At 50.3% G+C, this 23587-nt stretch overlaps 10 protein-coding genes across 10 annotated transcripts; 4 read left to right on the top strand and 6 right to left on the bottom strand.

Annotated features, from left to right (window-relative positions):
• Window positions 1–491: 491 nt before the first annotated feature.
• On the top strand, window positions 492–1066 carry FIBRA_06641 (uncharacterized protein; the record flags this gene model as incomplete). Its single annotated transcript, XM_012328354.1, has 3 exons — window positions 492–527; window positions 578–847; window positions 917–1066. 3 exons carry the CDS (start codon window positions 492–494, stop codon window positions 1064–1066), a joined length of 456 nt encoding a protein of 151 aa, XP_012183744.1.
• Window positions 1067–1552: 486 nt separating this feature from the next.
• On the top strand, window positions 1553–6358 carry FIBRA_06640 (uncharacterized protein; the record flags this gene model as incomplete). Its single annotated transcript, XM_012328353.1, has 6 exons — window positions 1553–2536; window positions 3219–3653; window positions 3825–4143; window positions 4438–4454; window positions 4507–5682; window positions 5744–6358. 6 exons carry the CDS (start codon window positions 1553–1555, stop codon window positions 6356–6358), a joined length of 3546 nt encoding a protein of 1181 aa, XP_012183743.1.
• Window positions 6359–6878: 520 nt separating this feature from the next.
• FIBRA_06639 (uncharacterized protein) lies at window positions 6879–10586 on the top strand (the record flags this gene model as incomplete). The annotated part of the gene is made up of 12 exons (XM_012328352.1): window positions 6879–6891; window positions 6945–7199; window positions 7252–8556; window positions 8613–8703; window positions 8759–9061; window positions 9122–9383; window positions 9436–9633; window positions 9685–9789; window positions 9836–9959; window positions 10019–10197; window positions 10250–10423; window positions 10476–10586. 12 exons carry the CDS (start codon window positions 6879–6881, stop codon window positions 10584–10586), a joined length of 3120 nt encoding a protein of 1039 aa, XP_012183742.1.
• A 141-nt stretch (window positions 10587–10727) lies between these two features.
• Window positions 10728–12406, bottom strand: FIBRA_06638 (uncharacterized protein; the record flags this gene model as incomplete). The annotated part of the gene is made up of 3 exons (XM_012328351.1): window positions 10728–11248; window positions 11298–12105; window positions 12161–12406. 3 exons carry the CDS (start codon window positions 12404–12406, stop codon window positions 10728–10730), a joined length of 1575 nt encoding a protein of 524 aa, XP_012183741.1.
• Window positions 12407–12586: 180 nt separating this feature from the next.
• FIBRA_06637 (uncharacterized protein) lies at window positions 12587–13456 on the bottom strand (the record flags this gene model as incomplete). The annotated part of the gene is made up of 1 exon (XM_012328350.1): window positions 12587–13456. The coding sequence occupies one exon, from the start codon at window positions 13454–13456 to the stop codon at window positions 12587–12589; it is 870 nt and encodes a 289-aa protein (XP_012183740.1).
• A 225-nt stretch (window positions 13457–13681) lies between these two features.
• FIBRA_06636 (uncharacterized protein) lies at window positions 13682–14898 on the bottom strand (the record flags this gene model as incomplete). Its single annotated transcript, XM_012328349.1, has 6 exons — window positions 13682–13816; window positions 13871–14027; window positions 14077–14219; window positions 14279–14334; window positions 14390–14541; window positions 14594–14898. 6 exons carry the CDS (start codon window positions 14896–14898, stop codon window positions 13682–13684), a joined length of 948 nt encoding a protein of 315 aa, XP_012183739.1.
• Window positions 14899–15353: 455 nt separating this feature from the next.
• Window positions 15354–16067, bottom strand: FIBRA_06635 (uncharacterized protein; the record flags this gene model as incomplete). Its single annotated transcript, XM_012328348.1, has 1 exon — window positions 15354–16067. The coding sequence occupies one exon, from the start codon at window positions 16065–16067 to the stop codon at window positions 15354–15356; it is 714 nt and encodes a 237-aa protein (XP_012183738.1).
• Window positions 16068–16835: 768 nt separating this feature from the next.
• Window positions 16836–18792, bottom strand: FIBRA_06634 (uncharacterized protein; the record flags this gene model as incomplete). Its single annotated transcript, XM_012328347.1, has 18 exons — window positions 16836–16936; window positions 17021–17125; window positions 17177–17207; window positions 17257–17295; window positions 17347–17355; window positions 17412–17486; window positions 17539–17598; window positions 17650–17675; window positions 17727–17832; window positions 17885–17979; window positions 18030–18059; window positions 18110–18206; window positions 18258–18278; window positions 18328–18360; window positions 18429–18494; window positions 18545–18577; window positions 18631–18669; window positions 18721–18792. The coding sequence occupies 18 exons, from the start codon at window positions 18790–18792 to the stop codon at window positions 16836–16838; spliced, it is 1038 nt and encodes a 345-aa protein (XP_012183737.1).
• Window positions 18793–19463: 671 nt separating this feature from the next.
• Window positions 19464–21444, bottom strand: FIBRA_06633 (uncharacterized protein; the record flags this gene model as incomplete). The annotated part of the gene is made up of 4 exons (XM_012328346.1): window positions 19464–19681; window positions 19749–19884; window positions 19940–21375; window positions 21429–21444. The coding sequence occupies 4 exons, from the start codon at window positions 21442–21444 to the stop codon at window positions 19464–19466; spliced, it is 1806 nt and encodes a 601-aa protein (XP_012183736.1).
• A 188-nt stretch (window positions 21445–21632) lies between these two features.
• FIBRA_06632 (uncharacterized protein) lies at window positions 21633–23496 on the top strand (the record flags this gene model as incomplete). The annotated part of the gene is made up of 6 exons (XM_012328345.1): window positions 21633–21689; window positions 21725–21778; window positions 21840–22763; window positions 22817–22894; window positions 22951–23185; window positions 23240–23496. The coding sequence occupies 6 exons, from the start codon at window positions 21633–21635 to the stop codon at window positions 23494–23496; spliced, it is 1605 nt and encodes a 534-aa protein (XP_012183735.1).
• Between the last annotated feature and the right edge of the window lie 91 nt (window positions 23497–23587).

Genomic DNA, 23587 nt, shown 5'->3' with positions numbered 1-23587 from the left:
AAAGCCTGCCGTATCCAGAGTGGCAGTCGAACTCAACAAACGTTCAGCGGACTGATTCTGTCATCAAGACAATTGCATCCGCATTCGCTGGAATCCCCCAGGTGGTATCTATCATTGCTCCATTAAACGAGTGAGTCATATTTCCTGTGAACCGTAGGAGAATGTCATTAATGTGGCTGTGGTGAGCAAGGCCAGCTGGATACGATGGCTCTGCTGTATTAGATGTCTTGACACAATACTATTATGATTCGTACGGAAACATCAGGTATTTCTCGACCGGCTATCAGGTACACGATGGTGGCTTATTCTTTCAATATGATAGGTTTCCATTCGGCACATCCCAGGAGAGTGACATAGTTGTTCTTTTGCATGACGCCTTTCAGCCTCTCAGGTATGGGGTCAACTTAGAGAATGTAGTATTGCTGTCTTATCTCGACCTTGATAGCTATTGGAAAGGTTATCAGACTCCCCCGGGTTGGCAAGGCGTCGCAATGGACACACATATTTATCAAATGTTCTCGCAATCGGTGCGTTGTCAAAACACATGAAGAATACCGATATTAATTTATGGCCAAAGGAGGTTGCCTACTCCGATTCTCAACACATCGCAGCTGCATGCGCCTATTCCTCAACCCTATCTGGATTCGATCTCTGGCTTATCGTTGGAGAGTGGACGCCTGCCGCCACTGACTGTGCTCCTTACTTAAACGGACGTGGAATTGGCTCTCGCTACGACGGAACATACTCAGGGTCGACATACGTCGGCAGCTGTACTGGTCTGACGGGTTCAGCATCGACATTTAGTGATGAATATAAGACGTTCCTGCGACAGTACTGGGAAGCTCAGGTATAACCATCCCACATTGACACGACACTATTTTGGTATATTGGCTGACTTGCTCATTTCGTTTGTCAGGCCATCACGTTCTCGTCGGCCGCCCAGGGCTGGCTCCAATGGACATGGAAAACGGAGAGTGCGGACGAATGGTCATATCAAGCTGGGCTCGCAAATGGCTGGATTCCACAAGATCCGACTGATTATCTATACCCAGATATCTGTTCCTGATGGAAGACGTTGCGCCGGTGTCCTACTGGATATACTAATGAGTTGACGCAGATGGAATTCTGCCCTATAGCGGATGAAGCTGGAGACGAGCCTCGGCCAATATTGGATAGTCTTCAAGGCTCTTCTCCATACTGCATATAATCTTTTATCTCGACTGTTAGACTCGTCTTGAAATGGTGATTGTTCTTGGGGATTGGTTACATGCACAATAATAAATTCATGGTTATACTTACACAAGGTTAAGTTTCGGCGCTTATTTATGGTTACCCTACTGGTCACGCACGTGATGAACGCGGAACATGAACGAGGGTGAGACGCAAGTTGCTTGACTGGAAAACCTCAGCCGGACTGGCACTGGATCACCAGGCCGACAGAACGTCTAGACTTCCTATATATTGTCTTGTTGCGTGGGGCGAGCTGGCTTAGCCTCTATCTATCTGATTCTTAGGTCCTAAGCTGTTTGCCTGTTCTAGACTGCCTGGCGCCATGAAGGTCGGTATGCTTATCATCTATGCAGGGCTATACACCGTATCTTTCGCCGCAATTCCGAAAGGTCACGCTGCGCACTCTCATGCCTCTGGGAATGATCATAGACGTGACCTTACTGGGCTGTTTGGGGGCTGGGACGATAACAGTCAAGGCGGGGAGACACAACAGGACGGAGGGCCGGGGCAACTTTCCGCGGACGCGCGCCCCACAGGCACGAATATTGCAAAGACAGACAGTAATTCAATCAATCTACTCTCTCCGTTTACTTCCGAATTTTCATTGAAGACGAAGAGCGTTAGCACAATGGCAACTTCAACATCGGCGGTTTTTAGTTCCCAAGCTACATCTGTTTCGAGCCTGTTGGTGTCCACATCTACAGCATCGATTACTTCTTCCCTAGGACCGGTCCATTCGTCTGGCGCATTATCCGCTACTTCCTCCGGATCATCGTCCACTTGGAAGATTGTCGGAGTCGCAGTAATTTCTTTCACTGCCGTCGCCCTAGTGCTTGTCGCGGCAGTTTTCTTCGATCATTGGCGGAAATTCATGCGAGACATCCTCTGCAGGCGACGTTCGGACGACGGTCTGGAAGAATTGGTGCCTGACTGGGAAAAGGCTAGCTGGGAGGTGCGCTTCAAGGACGACCGGCATCGGTATCCGTCATTCGCCTCGATTCCTGTCCCTGTGACATCGGAGAACGGACAGTTGCAAAGGAAGGCTTCGGCTCAAATTCAGGATTGGACCAAGTACAAACGCCTCTCTAGTCAGATACTTCAGAATAGTTCCGCCCTCGTACCAGTTGAGAAGATGATGCCTTCGGCCGGCTATCCAGCGCCTATAGTGAACGCCTACCTCAGTCCTCACTCGAGACCTAATAGTTCGAATACTGTGAACCCTTTCATCGACGGTCCGGGAGCCCCTACCCTGGCAAGCTCGCCTACCATGAGCCCGATATGGAATAGGACATCTTCAACCTTAAATGTGCGTCCCAGAGTGAAGCCGTCAAGCGTCAATCCCTTTGTCGATACGGCCCTTAAGCCTTGTTTGTCACCGGGCGCACACGACGACATAAACCCTCGTTGAGGCGTAGAATAGGGATGATACCCATTGTCTCATGACCATAATTCACCGTACTCTTGTCTACGTCTATCCATCCTACCATCGTATAATAGATCTCGCGTTTGTTATCTTGATGTGACGGCTTTATGATGAAGCAACATCATTTGCAGAACTTTCTGCTACTGGAGACTTGTCTGGCGAAGACATTGCTATCTCCAAACGGTTGGAAACATACATTCCCGTTAGGGCGAAGGTTGTGATTCCCAATGAAATGTAAAGTCGCGTTCTCGCAGGAAGCACTAAACAGTGCATTATGAGTCAACACACCGTCGAGAGACCGACTGGCAAACAAGCACTAACCCGCCCATGACTCCCATATGGATCGTTGTTGCACCGGTGCAGTACGAAACGAGCTCCTTTCAGTATCCATCTTCAGCTTCCCTTTAGAAGCCTGATCCATGGTAAGTAATTTGAAGTATACGCGAGTGACGGTGAGATATGAGTGATCTGGAGCACCGGCGTAAGTGAGCGCTAGCTGAACCACATCACGCCTTGGTCTAGTCCTATCAGTTGCTGCGATTTCGATTTCCACTTGCTGATTCAGAACCTGGATTATGTTCACTGGTCTGGTGTGCTCTATATTTTTATTTTGGAAAGGAGTCTCAATGTCAACAACTTTGATCCCCAGATTGAACACCTTGGAGTTGTGTCTGCCATCGAGCACGATGGCGGGGGATGCACCTTGACTATCACCGATTCGGCAGCAATTTTGTCTGATTGCCACGCTGGTGACTCCATCGCTGTGAACGGTGCGTGTTTGACGGTGACCGAATTTGACAAGCAGGAGAGGGGTGGGTGGTTTAGAGTATGGTTGGCCAATGAAACGTTGGAGAGAACGGACCTAGGTGAGGCCTCGTCGCCCGTTATCTTACCTTTCCTTCACGACTTCGGTGCGGTAGGAGAGCGGCAGATAGGTGACCAGGTTAATTTGGAGCGTGCAATGGGTGCACACGTCCGTTTTGGTGGACATTTTGTTCAGGTTGGTCCACTTTCCTCACAAGTTTTCCGACGCATAGCCTGGGGCCACTGGCTGTGCGATTAAATCATGTTGTTCTGCTCCATTTTCGGAGGGAAACTTTACTACTGGAGTCTACGATGGATGCCACATAAATGCGTGGTATTGCAACACACAATTAACGTGACATCACAGGCACACGTCGACACAACTGCGATGATCATCAACAGAGTATCTGACGGGGATTCTCTGAGGATATTATTCCAAATCCCTGAAGCAACAGCAGACCGCCCCTCCCTCCTCCCTTATTTAATCCCTAAGGGCTACGTGGCCATAGATGGCACATCTCTCACCATTACCTCGGTAGACGACGAAAACCGAACATTTGAGATAATGTTGATCAAGCACACACAAGAAAAGATCACGCTGAGCGGGAAGCCTATCGGCTCGAAAGTGAATATTGAGGTGGACATGGTTGGCAAGTACGTCGAGAAAAGCGTACACGCTGCTCTAGGTGAAGGGGGAGGAAACGTTATGAAAGCGATGATTGAAAAAGTAGTAGAGGGGGTTTTAGTCAGAAAGGGACTTGTCTGAAGGATACACGACTGAAAGTAATACAAATTTCAAGTGTGCGACTAGTGCTTTTGGGCGAGATGACACTTGCCATAAATGGACAGATCGGGTACTGTGTCCGAGTATCGCCAAGCTCGTCTCCCCGAACATATTACTCTGTACTCCCAACCCCTGCGCGTCCTTTATTTCTGACGCTAATTTATCGTCTCTGTTTGGCCCCTGGGTCTTATGGAAGGTTACCTCAAGCCTAAGGTTCGCAGTCGACAGGTAGAAGGACCAAGTGCTCGCTGAGATGGCTTTCCAGGTCACCGCGAGAGTTGACTATGATCGAACGCGCCCTGCGTCACCGTTCAAGCCCCAGGTCTCCGCTGCATCCCCTCCTACTATAATGAAACCCAAGGCGAAGGTGAATAGCAGCGCGACCGCTGCCACTCGCAGGGCACCGAGAAGCATGTCCCCAGCTGGTGCGACTCGGAGCAGTGGCATGCCTACCTCTCGTGCACCATCGCCATTCAAGCAGGTCTATTCTAGCCCATCCCACTCGCCCTCTACCCCGAGTTTCTTGAAGGCGCGTGTGACGACGCGGAATAGCAATTCACAGACATCGTCTACTGTCACAGAGACTCGCCAGCGGGCGCTCACTACCGTGCCTTCCGACTCAGCTCTATCTGCACGAGCTCGACAACGGCGAGGCAGTGTTTCTTCTAATCTATCCCATGCTACTTCTCCGACGCACTCGGAACCACATGTTAGAGGTCCGTCTTCTCCCGCTGAAGAGAACGGCTCAGCTATGTCGGGAGTCGGGAGGGGTGTCATACGTGTGAAATCCAAGGTGTCGAAGGTTGCAGAGACAAATGCACAAACGCCATCCTCTGTGACTTTATCCCCATCACTTCCTTCCAACCGACAACCTCACGCGCGCGTTCCGAGTCTTTCTCTAACAGCTCCGTTACTGCCCGCGAAAGTAAATACTTCACCGATCGCGACGTCGGCGCAACATCACCGATTTGCTACCACTCGCGAAAATACAACACATCGGCCACATACGTATCAGCCATTTCCTTCTAATGACGATCTTGCTGTTAACTATGGTGGCTATCCTGCACCTGTCAAAGTTGACCCAACTACGATCCCGTTGCCTCCTCAGTCGCCACCAATGTCAACAGTCTCTCTTTCGTCGCGTTCGTCGGCATCTCGTTCATCTGTATCGTATGATACACAGCATTCTGAAATCAGTCGGAGCACGGCTCCTACTGTGCATTCACGTTTAAATGGCCACACGAATATACGACATCCAGAGCAGGTCTCTTCACCTCAAGTGAGTTTGGATGGCTTGGGCATTCATACGGAACTCATTTCAGGAGAGGCTTCTTCAAGTGAGACGAGCTGGAGCGGAGATGGCATGGACCTCCACGCCTCCAACGAAGATACGAATGACCCAGATCGCAAGTTGAAGGACGAGGCAAAGTCAAACAGGAAGGTGTGTTTTGCATGCCCCGTAGGTGACTTCATATATTGAACAAGCTTTCTATTCGTGGCAGATTGCTGATCTAGAAATCACGAACCGTTCCCTCCTCGCAATCAACTCTTCGCTTGAAGAGGCGAAACACCGTCAGGCGAAGGAAATTCGTGATCTAAAGCGCAAGCTCCGTGCTTCACGCCTCATTCTTCCACCTCCCGCATATCGTGCGGTGAAGTCGTCACTTCCCCATGATGATCTCGCCGAAGATGATGATGTTGTTGAAGACGAGGATGTCGAAGAAGAGCAAGCGATTCTTGAGGGGAAAGATGATGAACCGTACCGCCGCGTCAAGATTATGGTTGAGGGATTGCTCGAGTCTTGCCAGCGTGCTCTGGAGTCGAAGCCTGAGGACTTCGCTGAATGTAGCAAGGGCGGCGCCAAGGTCCTTACTGAGGAGGAAGTGCGCACATGGCGTGGAGACAATGTCGATGTCAGTTCTGGCTCATTTGTGGAAGTGGATCCGGATGGGCTACCCCAGGCTGGCCCCTCTGAAAACCCCAGTGATCTATCATCCACTGTTGCGGACTACCACGACGATCTAGGGAGTGAGGACGATGTGGAAATATCCTTACCCAATGACAATGACGTATCTTCACCAACATTACCCCCAATCACGGTCACTCCTTCGGTTTGATACACGCCTCAAAGCATCCTCCCACCATCCCGTTCTCGAGACGCACATTATGGCTGTACGTACTATCTGGATTTTATACCCGTGCAAGTTTCCGTGTCTCGCCATAGTTATCGCACTGTTGTCCACGTCTAGTCATAGCACTCCACGCATGTTGCCCTCTAATTCGCATCGCATTAGTAGCATAGTTGCTATATATCATTGTCTGTTCGTCTAACATAGATGGTTTAGAGGTTGTGTTAGATATATGCTTCTGTCATTGGGATTGTGAAGTTCTCGTATGGTTAGCCGTGTACTTGGAAGCGGTCCGACGCGATTGCCAGTGATCTCAAGCAAATCTCAGGTTTGATTATGTAATTGATTCTTTGGCTGCAGGAGCGCTTAAGCGCGTGAAGCACATGACTCGACGCGTCGCGTTTTGAGGTGGCTCATGCGCGTTCGCCGGTTCTGTCATCGCCGACTCCGTCCTCAGGATTCTTCAAGACTATACTATACGACTAATTGATAAAATCACTCTAACGCGATGACATATTATGGTAAGGAGGCGCAATCTTACCAGATATTGTATAATTCAATTCATTTGGCCCAGGCTCGGATTATCCATCTCCCAAGCGACAACGGCTCTCATCGCCAACATACGATGACCAGTATTGCCTCAGTCAACAAGACATCCAAGCATTCGACGAACTTGAGCGGGAACTGACACAACAATCATCATCCTCGCACAGACTGTCCCAACTTTCGTCTCCGGCGGAAAAATATAAGAGGGATCCGGCCATACACGTTTTAAAGACCCCCGAGAAGCACAAGAAAATGCATGGCATTAGTATGGGAGCAGATAAAGGTAGGGGCGCATAGTTTTTCATGCTGCATATATCCGTCTCACTTCCATGTAGCATTTTCCGATTCGCGTTCACGAGACAGAACTGCATTCGGATCCTTTGATGTTTCGCTCCCATCTGATGACATTACAATTTCGGATGATATTACAACTCTTAAATCTGCGTCCTCTATTGGTGTAGATTCTACATCGTATCCTGCCCACCAAGATCGCAGGTCAGAGCCTGTCTTTGACAGCCATCCATCTCTTTCTGCTCGGAGGATGGGCTTTGGTTTCGCCTCGACTCTCGATATATCTGATCCTTTAGGTGAACTCGATGACCCTTTTCTCTCTTCTCTAAATGCTCCTTTTCCACAAGACGAGTCCTTATGGTTCACATCGAAGACTGTTTCCGAAGGGGGAAACGGATTTCGATCAGCAAATACACTGAAGAACAAGAGTGTCTCAGATCAAGATACAGAGCTCTTTCCAGTTGCCAGCGCTGCCTTGCCTCTTTTTATTTCTGGACGACGTGCACTTGAAAGCTCCCAGGCGGACTCCAACGTCAATGACCTGGGAGGAAAAGTAGGGCCCGACCTACCCGTGTTCACCTCTGGGCTCGACTCCTTTCAAGCTGAGCGCGCAGACATCGGTAAAACGAGAGACTGGACCGTGCCATCTGCGGAAGCCCTAGCGCGAGCCGCGGCAAAGATGAGACGATGGCAGAAAGAGATAGACGAGGATCTCGTTGACCTTTCGGAGATGGGTCAAGAGGAAGTACCACCTATCACACCGCTCCATGCTTCGTTTCGCCCTGCCTTGCGGGTCGTGGAGAATTCAGCTTCTCTCGCGCAACCTCCGGATAGCCCTAGTCCGGCCACGACAGGAGCCAATGTCAGAAAGGCTAAGATGATGCCTGGAGGACTTGGAGTTTTGGGGAAGCGCAAGGAATTCAGATCCCCGTTGATTACTGCACCCCCTGCCATTACTGCACCCCCTGCCAAGTCCGGGTTGATTGTCACACCCTATCTCGGCTCGCCGCTGAATCCAAACAGACATGTTCTCAGTGGTTTTAGGACCCCTACACTGCCTGGAGAAAGCTTGCAAAGCTCATCTAGTGTCTCCACGCGCCCTCCCTCGCTCACGAAAGCTCTGGGTATCACAGCTCGTAGACCGGGTCTCGGCGCTGCCTCTAGTAGGCCGAAATTTGTGACGCCATTTAAACCCGGGATGGGCCCTAGGGAGCCAGGTCGGGAGTTATTAGACCGCAAAGTTACCGATCAGAGAGCGGCCGCTAGGGATAATGGAATTGACGTATCTCAAACGACTGGTGTAACCGCGCTTGACAAAGGCAAAGGTAGAACTACATACTTCAATCTTTGTGAGATCTTATTATGTCAGAATTTATCGCAAGCTGATGCCTGCTATCGCTGCAAGTTTACCCAAGTTCATCCAGCAGAATGAGTCTAGCTCCATCGAAGCTCGTCCCTCAGTCTCATAACAGCGACGAGCTGTCCTCTATGGGCATGTATGTGCAATGATTGTTTTGCCTACACGGGATCCTTTCACTGATACTCTTCTAGCCAGGTCAACGAGCTGAGCGAGATTACTCCGGATTCAGCCATATATTATTCATTTCATTCCTCTACGCCCACACTCCCAGCCACAGAAAATCAAGGCAAGGAGACGACCTTTGGAATAGAAGCCGCGTTTCAACGACTACAAGAGATGGGTTGCTATCTAGCCAAGAAGGAATGGGTTTATAATCATTGGGGACTTATTTTATGGAAGCTTGCCGGTATGGTATGCCTTCAACCTCATCTTGAAAGTGACCCAGCGACCAGACGTTGGTGCTGGGAAGAGGTCATAAAGCAGTTATTGTACAGGTGAGTGGTTATTGAATGTCTGTGTGTATGCTAACAACGATATACCATAATTCTTCACAGATATGAGCGTGAGCTTAATGGAGGAACTCGACCTCCCCTGCGACTAATAACCACCCATGATGCTCCACCGTCATGTCCCATGATTTTATGCATATCTGGCATATCTTGGTGTTCGGATGGTGATGAAATAGATGGCCTCCCTGAGCTCGAAGTCACGGACGGATGGTACAAAATTCGGGCTAAGGTGGATGCGCCTCTTGAGCGTGCCATACGAAGGCGTGTTATTCGTGTCGGTAGAAAGATATTTGTCGCCAACGCTCGGGTACGTTGATATTTGTGCGCATTGCTTACTGCTGACTTGACATGTGTACTAGCTTATTTCTGAGAACAAAGAGCCTGCAGAAATCCTGGAGGCGTACTCGACGATGAGTTTAGAATTGAATGGAAATTCCTCTCATTTAGCACCGTGGCACGCGAAGTTGGGCTTTGTGCGATATCCATCGATCGCGACGCTAGATAGCCTTACCCCCGATGGAGGGGTTGTGTCACTTGCGGCCTTCGCCGTGCTCAAGGTATTATGGCAAACGGATATGTTGTCGCTCCTCGCTAATCACACTCGTTAGGCCCACTCCATCTTTTACCTCGAAACTATTGAGCGTGACGGCGAAAAGCTACGAGAAGGACCTCGCAATGAGGAGGATGAAGCCACAGCTGAGGATGAATGGCAGGTGGGTAGCATAATTTTGTTGCACACTGCGCCTGACAATCGCACAGAAACAAAGAGAACTAGAAGCATCCAAATTACATGACGAATTCCGGAAGAAAATGCATGTCTACGAGCGATTTGCGGAAAGATTTGAGGCGCGTGCGGGACGCGGCTGGTCTCCTAGAAAAGACGGTTAGCATGGCGGAGTAATATTCAACAGCAAGTTTTAATACTTACATCTCACTTACTAGCCTGCGAGCCTTCTGATACTGAAGATCGCTGGTCCGGCTTAATGGACGACCCATCTTCGATCGGAAACATACTTAGAAGTATACAACCGGACGCTGCTGGTTGGTTGGGTTTGCACATCCGTGATCACATAGCCAAGGCCCATGAGGCAGCTCATGATCACATACAGAGACAGCTAGACGTGAGTTATGGTCGCTTGATACTGCTTGTTTGAATGCTCACTCTAAGAGCAGGCCAGTTATCCTCCACGCGATGTCGTCAGTTTCAGGGTGATTGTAGTTAAAGATTTACGTTGGCGGAAGCGCGAACCGTTGCGCAAAGCTGTCATAACCGTTTGGGATGCACTAAGTGTCATGTTGACCGACGGTGCTAAACCAGGCCATTTTGAAGCAGGTCAGCGATTCTTGGTACGTTTTAATTGCAAGGACGGTCTCAGCTTCGCTGAGTTGAAGCCGATAGGTCACAAATCTTTACCCAACATCCCAGAATGCATGGATGTTGCCAGGTGTGGATGCAGAAGTTTACCTGAGGACAAGGAGAGAGTCGAGGTTCACTTTGGTAAAAGGATGATAGTGCGTAAAACCCTTTTTCGACCTGTTAACTTATTTCCCCTCGCTGCTTTGCAACTGTCTTATGTTCCGAGCACTGCTGTATGTATTAGATCGATGATGTACTGTGTAAAGACCGCAATCAATGTACTAGAGCGAATCATCAATATCCCCCTATGCCATATTTCCTCAGGACGGCACGCCAATCTCCAAGATCTTCCTTGCCCATACATACCACAGTGGCCTTCTTGGCCGTATCAGGGCTGAATATCCGCGCAGCCACCGCACGAAGGGACTCTGGAGTGACTGCGTCAATCTTTTCGCACATCTCTGATACAGGGACCTTGCGGTTATGCACGAGAACCTGTCTGCCGAGGTCTTCCACTTCGACCGCACGGCTCTCGAGCGCCATCATCAGACTGCTCTTGAGCTGATTTTTTGCGCGGTTCAGCTCTACACGACTTGTAGGTGTGTACAGCAAGAGGCTGAGCTGGTGCACAAGGTGGGGGAAGATTTGTGCAGGCGAGTTACCTTGACGACCCGCTGCGGGCACGAACGACGCGAAGAGCCCAAAGAGTGACGAATCTGTGTAGATGTGGTGGAAGGACGCGCAGTGGTCAATTTGCGGATAGTGATTGAGTATATGCGTGTACAGTCGCGAGTACATGCCCTTTCCAGGGCCGCCTACAGAAAACGGTCGGTGATGAAACGCATACAAGAATTATGTACATACCAGCAGAAAAGCTGCCTCCTCCTCCTAAGAGGACCTGCATAGTGGCCAATGCATAGACGTCATCGTCATGAATGCCGACGCCTTCGAAGGAAAGATAGACATGATTGAACTCTAAAGTTGGATCATGTAGGAACCGATGCCCTCCTGTATACGTCGCAGTCGAGGGCAATGGCGGAACAAGGTGCTCAGGGCTCACGCCGGTTGGATACAAATATGAGGATGCCGCACGGGTGAGCGATTTGTACAGTGAGGGCGAGGAGGAAGGAAGAAGCTGGGAGGGCACTTGCGGCGTGTTTGTCGACGGCCGGGAGGAGACTTGAGGTTGAGGCGCTGATTCTGGTATATGCTTGAGTGATGAAAAGCATTTGTCCGCCAGCTCCACGAGCTGCTCATGATGCATACCAGCACCAGCGATGACCATGCGCTCGGGGCGATACCACTGTGTCATGAATGCTCGCATCACAGACTCGTCCACGACGTCGATTCGGTGTTCAGGACACAGCAGCGGGTTCCCGAGAGTCTTCTCGCCGTAGGCGACCTCGTGGAGAATTTCAGGGAGTATCATTTCAGGCTTTGCACTTACTTCACGAAGTTCATAGCGTGCAGCCTCCCGCTGGGCAGCAATCTCGTCTGGCAAGAATGCAGCATCTAGGACAGTGTCGGCAATGAGAGATACGGCAAGAGGGGTTGCCTGGTGAAAATGAGACGACTGGTACATGATGGATTCACGGGAGGAGGAGCACAGAATCTGACCGCCTAACTTGTCGACTGCGTGCGCCATCTCCTCCTCGGAGCGAGAAGTGGTCGTCTGTACATGAGAAGACGTATAAGTCGCATGGCCCTTATGGAACATAGCTACGCACCTTGAACGCTAATCTGTCCAAGAAGTGACTGACGCCAGATGTCGAGGGAGTTTCATAGCGAGAGCCGGTGTCCACGTAGAGCCCTACAGAAGAGAAGTGCCCAGGCGTCGACTCCGTAGCTACGCGAATTTTATTGGGAAGAGTAGTGATCTGTACGGTTGGGTTGGCATTGTCCTTTGCAGAATTGTGAAAGAGCCGCTGTCGCCTGAGACTGCCCCGGAGGATGGAGGACGTTGCTCTCCGCATGAGTGTGATGGTTAGAAATAGGCGAGTCGATGAGTAACGGAGGCCAGCACTTGCCAAGGCACGTGAATCCTGAAATAAAATACTGCTCCGAGTTTTATTGCAACTTTCAAAGGAGCCTCAGGCTGCTATTGACGATCGTTGCTATATGCCTGTAGATGCTATATTCTATACCTTTCACCCCTAGATGTTATCTGTTCTACGCAACACATAAACATAGTCATGGACGGTCGGCGCATGAACCCCTGCTTTAGACATCCCCGAAGGAGCCGCAACAGCCTCACATATCTCCATATCCCAGTATCTGCTTGTACGAAGGACCCCTGCTCTGTCTTCTCGCCCATTCGTCCCTAGCTCGGTTTTGAGCGAGGGGAACCGATTTGGGGAGTACGACAGCGAAATCCAGACGCCTCCAGGCCGGACGAGCGATGCCAGGTGGAGAGAGAGGAGTTCGATGGGGTGCATACTGGGAGGGGCGTCATGTTCCGCAAGGTATGCCTCGAGAGTAGGATGTATGTCTGCACGGGTTCGCAGCTCATCGAGACGGATGTCCGCGCCGCATGCAATCGCGTCCGATGTGCTTTTGTCCATCACAGCTGCGAACAGCTCGGTATTCCTGCCACTCGCGTGCCCGCCGGTCGTTGGGCTGATATCAACAAGTTGTGCTATGTCTTTCCATTTGAGGATGTCCGTTTGCACCCACCGCACCCCGCCGCCTCGCTGTTCCTGCGCCCTCGCGATCTCTGCCTCCACCCCTCTCTGCACGGCAGTTTCTGCGTAATCAGTGTTTACTATCACATGGCTCCCAACGCCCATGGTATCTCCGTAGACATCATAGTACACCTCGCGAATGCGATCGGACAATGTCGAGGTACCGGCACCGATATGCAGAACACGGGGAGGTGTCTCTGATGGATTAGACTGCTGCTGAGAGCGTAGGAAGGTGCGTAGCTGCGGTATTAGAGTATGTTGTCCATCCCCGAGCCATTCGAAATGTGACTCGGTCTTGAATCGACTATCCCAGAACGATTGCAGATGATATTCAGGAGGCATATCAGCATCTGCGGTAATCTTGATTGGGCCATTTCATACAACCATGACAACTGACACAGATTTCCAAACGCTTGCGCCACAATTCAATTATACGTTCCCACTTATACAACATCATGACAACTAATGTGCAGCGTGAACAATGGTCGCCAACAATAGTCAGTAATTTACGCGTTCTTTCTCTTTTATCCAGCCGTCTTCAATGACTATAAATCTTCCTAAGCGGCTTTAAAAGACAGCACAAGGCTCCGTCCTGACTTCGCGAACAGAAGTGGGGGTAATCTCATAGTACCAGATACCCATAGTGGTGTTGCAGGTTGAGGGAGTATCTGAATCAATACTCTTGAATCGGCCAAATTGTTCCTACAAGCGAGCTCGTTGAATCTGGTGACGATGCATGCAAGCTTGGCAACGTACCGTGCCCATTACGTGGTTATAGTACCAGACTTCTTCCAAATCGGTACCATACTCGCCTCCACAACCAATATAAGGAATGGCTCCCGTCTGAGACTTGAGCGCGTCTTCGATCTGTTTGAGACTATAGGTAGTCGTGTTCGACGGGTAGATACCAGCGCTTTAGACTAATGAGTCAAAGTCCTCGCTATTAAATTCACAGTACTCACGCAGCAAGCATGTCAAACGTAGGGAACTGCTGGAAGGCACGGACAACAGCGAGGTAGAAGTCGATGACTTCCTGGTGTTCCTTGTAGTCGGGGCCGTAGCAAGCAACATCAAAGGTTGACGTGCATGTTGCATGCTTCGAGAACTAGATAGTAGGATCAAGACAAGGTGAATATCATCACCGTCAATTCATGTATATCCTACCTCATGAGCCCAGAAATCAGAGTTGGATGCGCCTTGGTTAATCCAGTACTTGCTCACTATAGACAAACGGTATAAGGGAGTGTCATGCACTGTTTTCTTTATGGTACTGACTGTAGTCGAGAAGGTCGAACCTTCCAAACTCAAGGATCCAGCTTTCGACGGAGATACCATGGTATGGGGGTATAATTGTGCCGTTGGGTAGAACAGCGGGCGACGGGTCGGGGTCGTACTGCCTCGAGAAATCGCAATACTGGTTGTAAGACCTGGTAGAAGTCGCGTTAACGCGGCGAGATGGTGGGAACAGACCTAACATACCCATCGCAGTTATCGGGCCATAGACCATGGATAGTCCAGCTGTCCTTGGGCAACAGCTGGCCCTCGCTTTCCAAGCCCGTATATGTGCTCCAGAATTGGGACTGCAGAACAACACCTCCGGGAGTGGGCGAGCAGCAAGTGTTTTTGATCTCCGTCTTGTTTTCGCAAGAGTAAAACAATGGCTCGCTGACGCAGGAGGAGATGTTGGGGAACGTGTTGTAGACTGGGATCTCCAAGCCAAATCCAAAAGCATGGGCCTGGGACGCGAGGGCGACGGCGGCAAGAAAACCTGCTGCTACGGCCATTGTGTGATCGTCTGAAGCGGGCAGAACGTCTGGCAAAAGCAACGTCGAGGGCGTGTTCCCCCGCGATATTTATGCTAGGCGACGTTGGAACGTGCTATCTCGGTAGGAAAATAGGCAGACGGATGCACATGTCGTGCGGGTAGCTGGACATACTGTATCCATCACGTCCCGGGACAAGTGATGTCGATGTCGACGAGACGATGTATGATTGGGCACCTGGAGTGATAAGTGGCGAACGCAGAGCCTGTTCAGAACATATGAGCGAGCAGGGCAGCGGTTATTCCGGGTACGAACACACGCTGGATGATGTCTCACGGCGATACGAGGAGGACGTGTGGGTGATGGATCACATGGGTCTGGCTAGACACATGCGTTCCCCAGCTAAAATTACATGCACCTTGGAGTTAAACAACGTGCGCACCCGCCGAGAACTCGCTCTGTCCTCGGGCCCGACCTCACAGCCGTCCGACAGGTTTCTCCCACTTTCTCAGGAACTCCATCACCCGCCTCTCCCTCGACACCACCCCCGCCATCACCTTTTCCCTCCACGCCGTGTTCATCGCTGCCTTGTACTCCTCGCTCTGGAGTCCATCCAGCGACTGCCACTCGTGCACCGTCAGGAACTTTGGCGGCTCCTTCTGTCCCTTCTGCCCCTCTAATCCCATCTGGCCCCAGTCCTTCAGCACGAGCCTCCGGCTCCTGATCCAGCCCGGTGCCTTTGCGAGCAGCGGGATGTGTTCCTCGTCGTACCATTTGTTGAACTCATCCTCATCCTCAGGCTTCACCCCGAGCGAGACGAAGACCACGTACGGTGCTGGGGTGTGTTCATCGTACAGCGTCGACGGCGGGTACGACGGGCCTTCGTATAGCTCGTAGTGTCGCCTGTCCAGCACCTGCAGCTTCTTCAAGATCTCCTTCTCTCTGTCGCTTCTCGTCTCCGCGAGCGTAGTATACGGCGGCTTCTTGGTCGCCTCATACGATTCCAGGTCGTATGAAGCTCCGTAGGTTGGTTTTTCGCCGTCGGCAGCCTTCCATCGCGTCCAATTGAGGAACGTAGGTGTATTCACGCGGAGCGGGATGTGCTCGTTTTCGTACCAGTCGTTGTACTCGGCTTCATCAACGCCGCTCCCGGGGTCCGAAAATACGAGTAAGAATGCTGGTGGGGCCATCGCTATGCGCAAGGGTGCTCGTGCGGGTGTACGATCGTACTTAAATACAGGCGCGGGCCGAAGGACCAGTCATCTCACCTCTTGGCTTACACTGGTGGTCATATGTTTCACTCCCAGACTATCTTAGGAATCTGCGGAGAGCCATGCCAGAGAGTTTTGTTACCAATCAGCACCTAGGCTCGTATCTAGCCGTTTCGGTGGGTTCATCTCCGCTCACTCCGCTCGCAATTATACCGAAACAGCTGGCAAGTACTGCAAGCATTAGAACGTATTCCCAATGAAAATTCTGTGAAACTCAACGACGCAGAATTTGAACTGTCAATACTCTGAATATACCAGATAAATACTTACAAGTTGGTCTCATGCTTCGATACGTCTAGGCACGAGACCAGGTGCCCCCAAGGAAAGACGAAGAGGAAAAGGCACTGGGTTTCACGAGTCTAATCAGCACCCACTTGCGTCGGGCCCGAGCTCGATGCGGGGCCTGCTCACAAATACTTTTTACGGCTGCATATCGTGTATTTGTGGACCGACATCGATGAACATTACAAGAAATTAGAGCCACAACTTTAGTTAGACTATTCACAGCAAGAGTTCGAGTGGCTACCAGGAGGGATATCAGGGCATTGCAAGAGAACGCACCAGAAAGGATGTAATGTCGAGTTAGCAGAACACAGCAAGACCACGGGCGCAGAGTACACAGTCAGCACTTTGAAACGCAACCATGAAGATTTCAGCAGCAATCCGTGAGTGCGTCAACGAGATCCCTCAGACGTCCGCCCAGCCGCCTTCGTCGAGCTTGTAAGATGCTTCACTTTCCGGTCTATCTGGACTATCGACCAGTTTTGCAACGCGCTCCTCAGCGCGACCTAGCGGAAAGTAAGTTGGGAGGCGATGTCAATCAAACTCGATACAATAAGAGTTTCTGTTCGTGCACAGATGACCGGACAAACCTTTGCGCAGGAACATCCTTGTTGCGGATGCATGGGAAAGAATGTGCCCGCCGATAGGCTTCAGGGCACCTCCAGCCACAAATGTCATCACGGCTCCAGGATCGGCTACACCAGCAGAGTCAGTGCTCGATACAACCGTACTTATGAATGACGCACATTGCACCTGGTTAGTCAGAAGGATTGCGATCTAAAAAGTGGTCAGCGTAGCGAGAAACGCAAAGGATGTCTTAAGATACATTATACTCTTCCGACAACTTGCTGAGTTTGGAGAGCATCTACGTGTTGCAAAGTAAATCAGCATCAGATACCTTTGGAGTATAACCTACTTGGGCAAGCTGCAGGCCGTTGAGTCAGAAAGGTAGACTTCATGTAGATTGTAATGCGTCATTACTTTCTGCTGTCTCTCACTCAATTCTCCTCTTCCGGAATAGTCGGTACGAAAGCACGCCATGATGCTATCCACAATCTAAAGCAGCAGGTCAACGATGTTACTAGTCAATGCCAACGCAATAGCTCACCAAAAGCCGGAAGTCCTTGTCCTCTGCGAAGCGGATGGAGCACTCGTTGATCAATTCCATCTGCATTCCGGAAGGTTAGCTACTATAATGCATAATATTAGCAGCGTTTACCTGGTGCTCACTGTTGAACGCCCGCGCTGCGTAGCCAATTGAGAATGGAAGGGCGCGCAAATATACCATAAACCAACCGTATAATATATTCTCCAGCGCCATATCGCCATTCACCCCGAACCGCTGTGCAATCGATCTGATACGATCGGGCCTAAAGGTACCTTCTGTATCGATGTATGCCACCTTCATAATGGATCTAAGCTGAAGTAATAATATCAAGCGCGCATACACTCACCTTTCCTGCAGCGCCACCCATGTCGGGAGGTAGCTGGGTCACAACACTCATGGTATGCGCAAGCTGAGTCTTCCCTGTGCGGTACTCGCCGTAGACTTTGACAAACGAGTTTCAGCATACGTGTTGGGGGTGAAATAAAATGCACCTTCTGTGATAGATTGAGACATGATGCCACCTTTGGAGCATCAGAAGAATGCCAGAGTTGGTGCATAAGAAAACACTCACCGCCCAAGATAGTATCTACAGATTTGCTGCCGGTACTGACCATCAGCACTCGCTTTCGCTTTTCCTGAATCTCAAGGCCAGTGGCGAACGAGGAGCCCTGCCACACAAATGTAGCGCATATAGGCGACAAGGAAGATCATGCACATACTAGGACCTTATGCGCGGCTTCCTGCAATCGGTAATGTAGTTAATGCTCAACTAATCATGATGACACCAACCTTGATCTTCTCGACTTTAGCCTCGGACATTCCCTGCCGATGCATTAGATGCAAGGGGCACTGATTAAAAAAAAACCCTCTCCCCCCAAAAAAAAACTAACTTTTATCTTTAGCATTTGCCTCCTCGTTGTCATGTTTACACCGGATACCGTATTGATGGCGGCCGCCTATGTTTCCGTTGAAATACACAGGGACACAGGATGAACGACATCCGCACCTTCAATTTCAGAATGTCTTGCATATTGATGCCCTTGAAGTCATAGATGTAAATAATATACGCGCATAAAAAATAACAACACCAACATGTTGCTGCAGCTCGTCGACGCTGTCGAAGTAGGGTCCCTGGAATCAATGTGCATCAAGTCGATATTCCGGGTGTATATGCTGGCTGACCTCGTCATAGTCGTCTCCCTGAGGACTGGTGGGTCGGGATGGGGCAGCTTGGGAAGCAGTACGACGGACCATTATGCAGAATATCAGGGTGAAAGGTAAGAGTGTAGCAGTCGGCCGCGCGCGAGACCGTGAAGCGCGACAAATCACCTGACCGCGATTGCTCTGTGATGCGCAGCTTGATGAAAGAAGTATAGTGCTTATTCTCAGATAATATTGCGTGTTGCCGGGATAGCTCGGTTGGGAGAGCAACAGACTGAAGTTTTCATCCGCGGGCCTCAGGCAAGACTCAGATATTCCGATTGTTTAATTATTCAATTACTTAGATATTATTGGATGGTAAAGGTATCTTTAAATAATATGAATAGTTTCACATTATGCAGCCATTAGTAAGTAGCATTTGCACAAGGAATAAGTATAAGCCAGGATAGCAATAGACTGAAGTCACGTGAGTGGTGAATTAATATAGGCCGGGATAGCTCAGCTGGGAGAGCGACAGACTGAAGTTACGTACGTGAGTGGCTTTCTGGCGGTCCCGTGTTCAATCCACGGTCCTGGCATTTCTTTTGTTGCCCTCCTTGCTTTTTTTTGGCTCCTTTTATTGTCCTCAAGGCCCTCCTTGCTGTTAAGCCCGTGATCAATCTACGATCATCGCATTGCCTTTCCTTGACAACACCAGCACTGTAACTTCTCTTTGATATAATGTTGGATGCGATCAACGAACATATTTGGAGGAGCTTAGATGATTATCCCGCGTCATCCATCTCTTCAAATGCGTATACATCCTTCTCCACATCATCGACAGTGCCCAAAACCTCTTCATCAGCGGACACTGGAGCTACGCTCTGCTCTTGCGACTGTAATTTCGCGTCCAATTGGGTCGATCGCAGAGGCGTAGGTGCTCTAATGATTGGTGTCGGTCCAGAAAAGTCTTTGCCAGTCATGCGTGAGAGCGTCTCAATATCTGCGAGCACAAATCCAGTAAGAAATATACAGTCAAAGAGGGAACAATTACTCGCCGAACGGTCGACGATGATTGAGGCAGTACGTGATGCGGGAAGAGTTCTTCTTGTCCTCAGCTTTGAATTTATTCTTGCATGCTTTTCGATCACGTCCAGGCAATACAAACGAAATTAGCTCATAGTTCTCGCCAAACTGCGATAAAGCCTATAAATGCAAGGTCAGAAATTCGGCAGAGACAGAGGCAGAATGAAATACCTACATCGTAGAATAACTCGGTCTCCTCCGCGCTCCAGCGAGAGCCACGCGGTTTCTTGCTGTAGGTCAGAGAATTGACAAACTTTGTGGTGTCTGACTCTTCTACATGAGTATAATTTGCCGTGTCGTCCTCCTCGTCGCGATTGACAAAAAGAGATTGTTCGTCGATGATGGTCTCCCCACTAGCCCCAATTCTGACCTGCACATTATATCGGCTCGTGGAGAGATCTTCCGTATAATCAAAGTCGTCCCCCGCCCGAGTCTCGTTAGGAGAATGTCCGTTCGCAGAAGACGGTTCTGCAGTTGGTGCACCCGTATTAGTAGACGCTACATCTCCTGACGAGCCACCCTCGGTTGCTTCCGCAGCGGCTTGACTTGATCTATCAGGCGGCTGATTCTCGTTCTCGGCATCCCTACCATATTTCTTGGCCTCCATGATCGCTCTGAGACGCGCCCTCTTCTCCTTGTTCGCTACTTGCCATGCCGCATGATTGGTCATGATTTGCGCGGCCTTACTACTGATCCGTCCTTGTCCCGTATCGTCGCAGAGAGCGGACATCGTAGTCACGGTTGGGTCCAGCTCTTCACCAGGATCAGCATTGGAGTCGAAAGGAGGTGTAGATGGTGTACGCGTCCGCGACCTTCGAGGTGTGGTAGAATCTTTATTTTTACGCCTCTTCGGGGCGGCCTCAGACATTTCTTCCCTCTGTGACGAACTCTTCTTGCGTCGTCTCTTTGTAGGAAGCTCAATTTGTTCGCTATCATCGCCACTATCATGAAGTTCAGTAATCGTCTTTCCCTTGTTCAACGCTGACTCTCTACGCGTGTGAGTGGGTTTCGAGCTGAAAAGACCGGCCGCTGGGTTTTCGACAGCTAATTGAGATCCATCTACGCACTGATGCTGAACGTAGGTGTCGGGAGGAATGAGGACCTGCTGGATGGGCAGTGTATGAGCTATATGATGTGGTTCAACGGCTGGTGTTTGGGATACTAGTACTGGGGCACTACGGGAGTGGCCAATTAAAACGGGGACGGGCCTGTCTCTCGATAAAGGGGTTATCAAATTTCCAGTATTTGGTGTGACTTGTCGGAGAGGTATATCATCGGAAGAAAGCTGTGTCTGCATGAGAAGGGGTTGGGGTCTTTTTTCAGTGTCGTCTGAGATATGGACGTGCGGTAGACTTTTTTGGCCAGAGCTCGAGCTCGCCGGTGTATGCAGAGGAACATACCGGGCCTCCGCGACAGGGACAGGTCTGGAGGGTACCGCCAAAGGCGGTGGCATAGAAGATGAATCAGCGTCTATGAGAACTCGCTCCTTATGCGAAGCAGCCGATGAACCTCTAGCATTTTGAGTGTCTGGCACGACAGAGGTCTGGCGCGACTCGGAGCCAGGACGAACTCGTGGTCTTGCAACAGGTCTAAAGACGGTGCTGCCTTTCTCTGCAAGAACTTCAGCAACAACAAAAGTCGGAAGCCGATACAGAGGCACTCACGAACACGCGTCGACATGACCGACTTCAAGTTGAAGCAAACGAGGACGGCGACAAAGTCAGACTCAGACTCCGTCGCGACGGGCGCCCCGCCGCTCTCAGTGGCTTTCTCGGTGGCTGCTCCGAGTTAGTGCTCAGCGCTAAGTGGCCCCAGTTAACTTCAAGCCTCCTTTGCGCGTTGGATTCTGCATTTCGTGCACTTCGCCCATGCAGCATGGAATACGCCTTCCAGTTGGCCCTCATCCGAACTGGGAACTGGACAACGTCGGGGAAGACTCAAGGAGTGCTGAACTGCATAGTGTAGCCCAAAGGCGCGTTCGTTGCTCTACCGGCGACGCTTTACAAAAGTTGACGTATGTCCAGCTCCGTAGTCTTACAATCCTTAAGGCAATGTAATTTCTGTCGCATCTTTAGTATGTCTTTGCGTTGAAGCAAATTTTATGTGTAGCGCGACAAAAATGGCTTTCGACCGCCTTCCCCAAATTCTCCACAAAGGCTCGTGGCAACAAAGCTCCTGAAGTCGTCCCGCCCCCGCATACAATCAAGGCACATGGAAGATATGATTTGACTATAGGTCCACATGTCTTCTCAAATACCGCATTTTATGAGGTTCATTATTTGGTCCGGTCCCCAAATCCTACACCTCCCTCTGCTCCGCCACACTCCAGCCAGCCGGCACTGGCATCCACTTCATTTAGCGGAGCACAAAATACATCGTACTCTCAGCTCTCTACGACCTCTATAGCAGTGTCTGCATTGACTGGGCAAGGCACTCCTAGCGCTGGGGTCGGGCACGTAGCTGTTGTGACACCAGATCTAGTGTCGCAAGTCAACATCGCTTCAATGTCGAATCCTACTCTGAAGAATCTTCTTCATCTTGCATCATCAGGACGCGCAACACCCGATCAACTGAAAACACTAGGTCTCCTCATTCAGTCGTTAGGTGCCATACAGCAGCCGGAAAGAATCCCAGACTCGCAATCCTCTACCCTCACATTGCAATCCCCTGCGGCTTCCATACCCGAGAGAGAATTTGACATCGTGATCGAATTCCAGGAGAAATCGTCTGATAGATGGGTAATTCCTCGTGGACCAGTTGTATGTGAGAGAAGCCCAGCCGATTTTTATAATCCTTCAGACGTAACATTGTCAATGGTTCTACCTTTTGTTCGGCCGTCGCTTTCCGATAGTGGAGCATCTAGTACGGATGTCTCTCAGCTTGCTCAGCCTTACGTTGTCACGTTCCGCTTGTCAAAGGTGGCACCAATGCTATGGAAGACGCTGTGGGCATGGTCTGGTGGCGATCAAGATAAAAGTAAGACCACGCTGGATGAAATAGTGGGTGACTCAATATACTCTTGTGTAATCTGCTCATTTACTATGAACTATAGGCGAGGAGTAATATGGAAAGGCGCCAGTTTCTACAGTATAGACTGCCTGATGGCCCACTTTTCCAACAAATCCAAGCGGTGCGGTCCCCTTGTCCCTAGTTCGTATCAGATGGATGTTCACAATTTTATTCCAGGGGGTAGCACCACCATACAGCACAAGGACTATTGTGCCAAGCGGTGGAAATACAACAAGGACTAGACGAAGACAGTCCTCTCGTAAAGGGGGTGAGCAAGTAGTGCGAACCCAAGTGGTCGAGACTGGCGCTGTTTCCAAACGGAAACAACAGGTCTCACCAAAAGTCATGACCCCCCTTCCCATAGCATGTCGTGCCTGCGGACAGACGGATGTTCCACTAATGATGGGTGGCAGTCAGTTCATTCACTCTTTGTGTGGATTTGTATATTTGTTGAGATCCTCTTTAGGATATTGCCGAATTTGCATCGAAGCTGGCAGAGCGGTAGACGACATCCCTCAGGTCACTATCGGTGGCCGGGGTCCTAGGATCAAGGAAGTTAGCGTGATTCCGGTATTGAGTGAGAGACCAAGCGCATCTCCGAAAGAGAGCAAAACTCCAACAGCATACCCTACCGTCGGTGGGACGGGTTCCGCAACTGTCGCCAGTCCTTACATCGTACCGAATCAGGCCTCATTAGCTGCTGAACCAGGAGGAGCTAGATAATCGAGCTTTCATCGTATTCAAGTGTAGCAGCTAGATGTACTAATAGTTGATTACTACGATATAAATGTTGCAAGATAGCAAGGCAAGTACG

The sequence above is a fragment of the Fibroporia radiculosa genome, assembly GCF_000313525.1.
Source record: "Fibroporia radiculosa TFFH 294 genomic supercontigs, scaffold8194, whole genome shotgun sequence".
NCBI classification, from domain to species: Eukaryota; Fungi; Basidiomycota; class Agaricomycetes; order Polyporales; family Fibroporiaceae; genus Fibroporia; species Fibroporia radiculosa.
The sequence above is the reverse complement of the archived record's forward strand: the minus strand, read 5'-3'. Positions and strand labels throughout refer to the sequence as shown.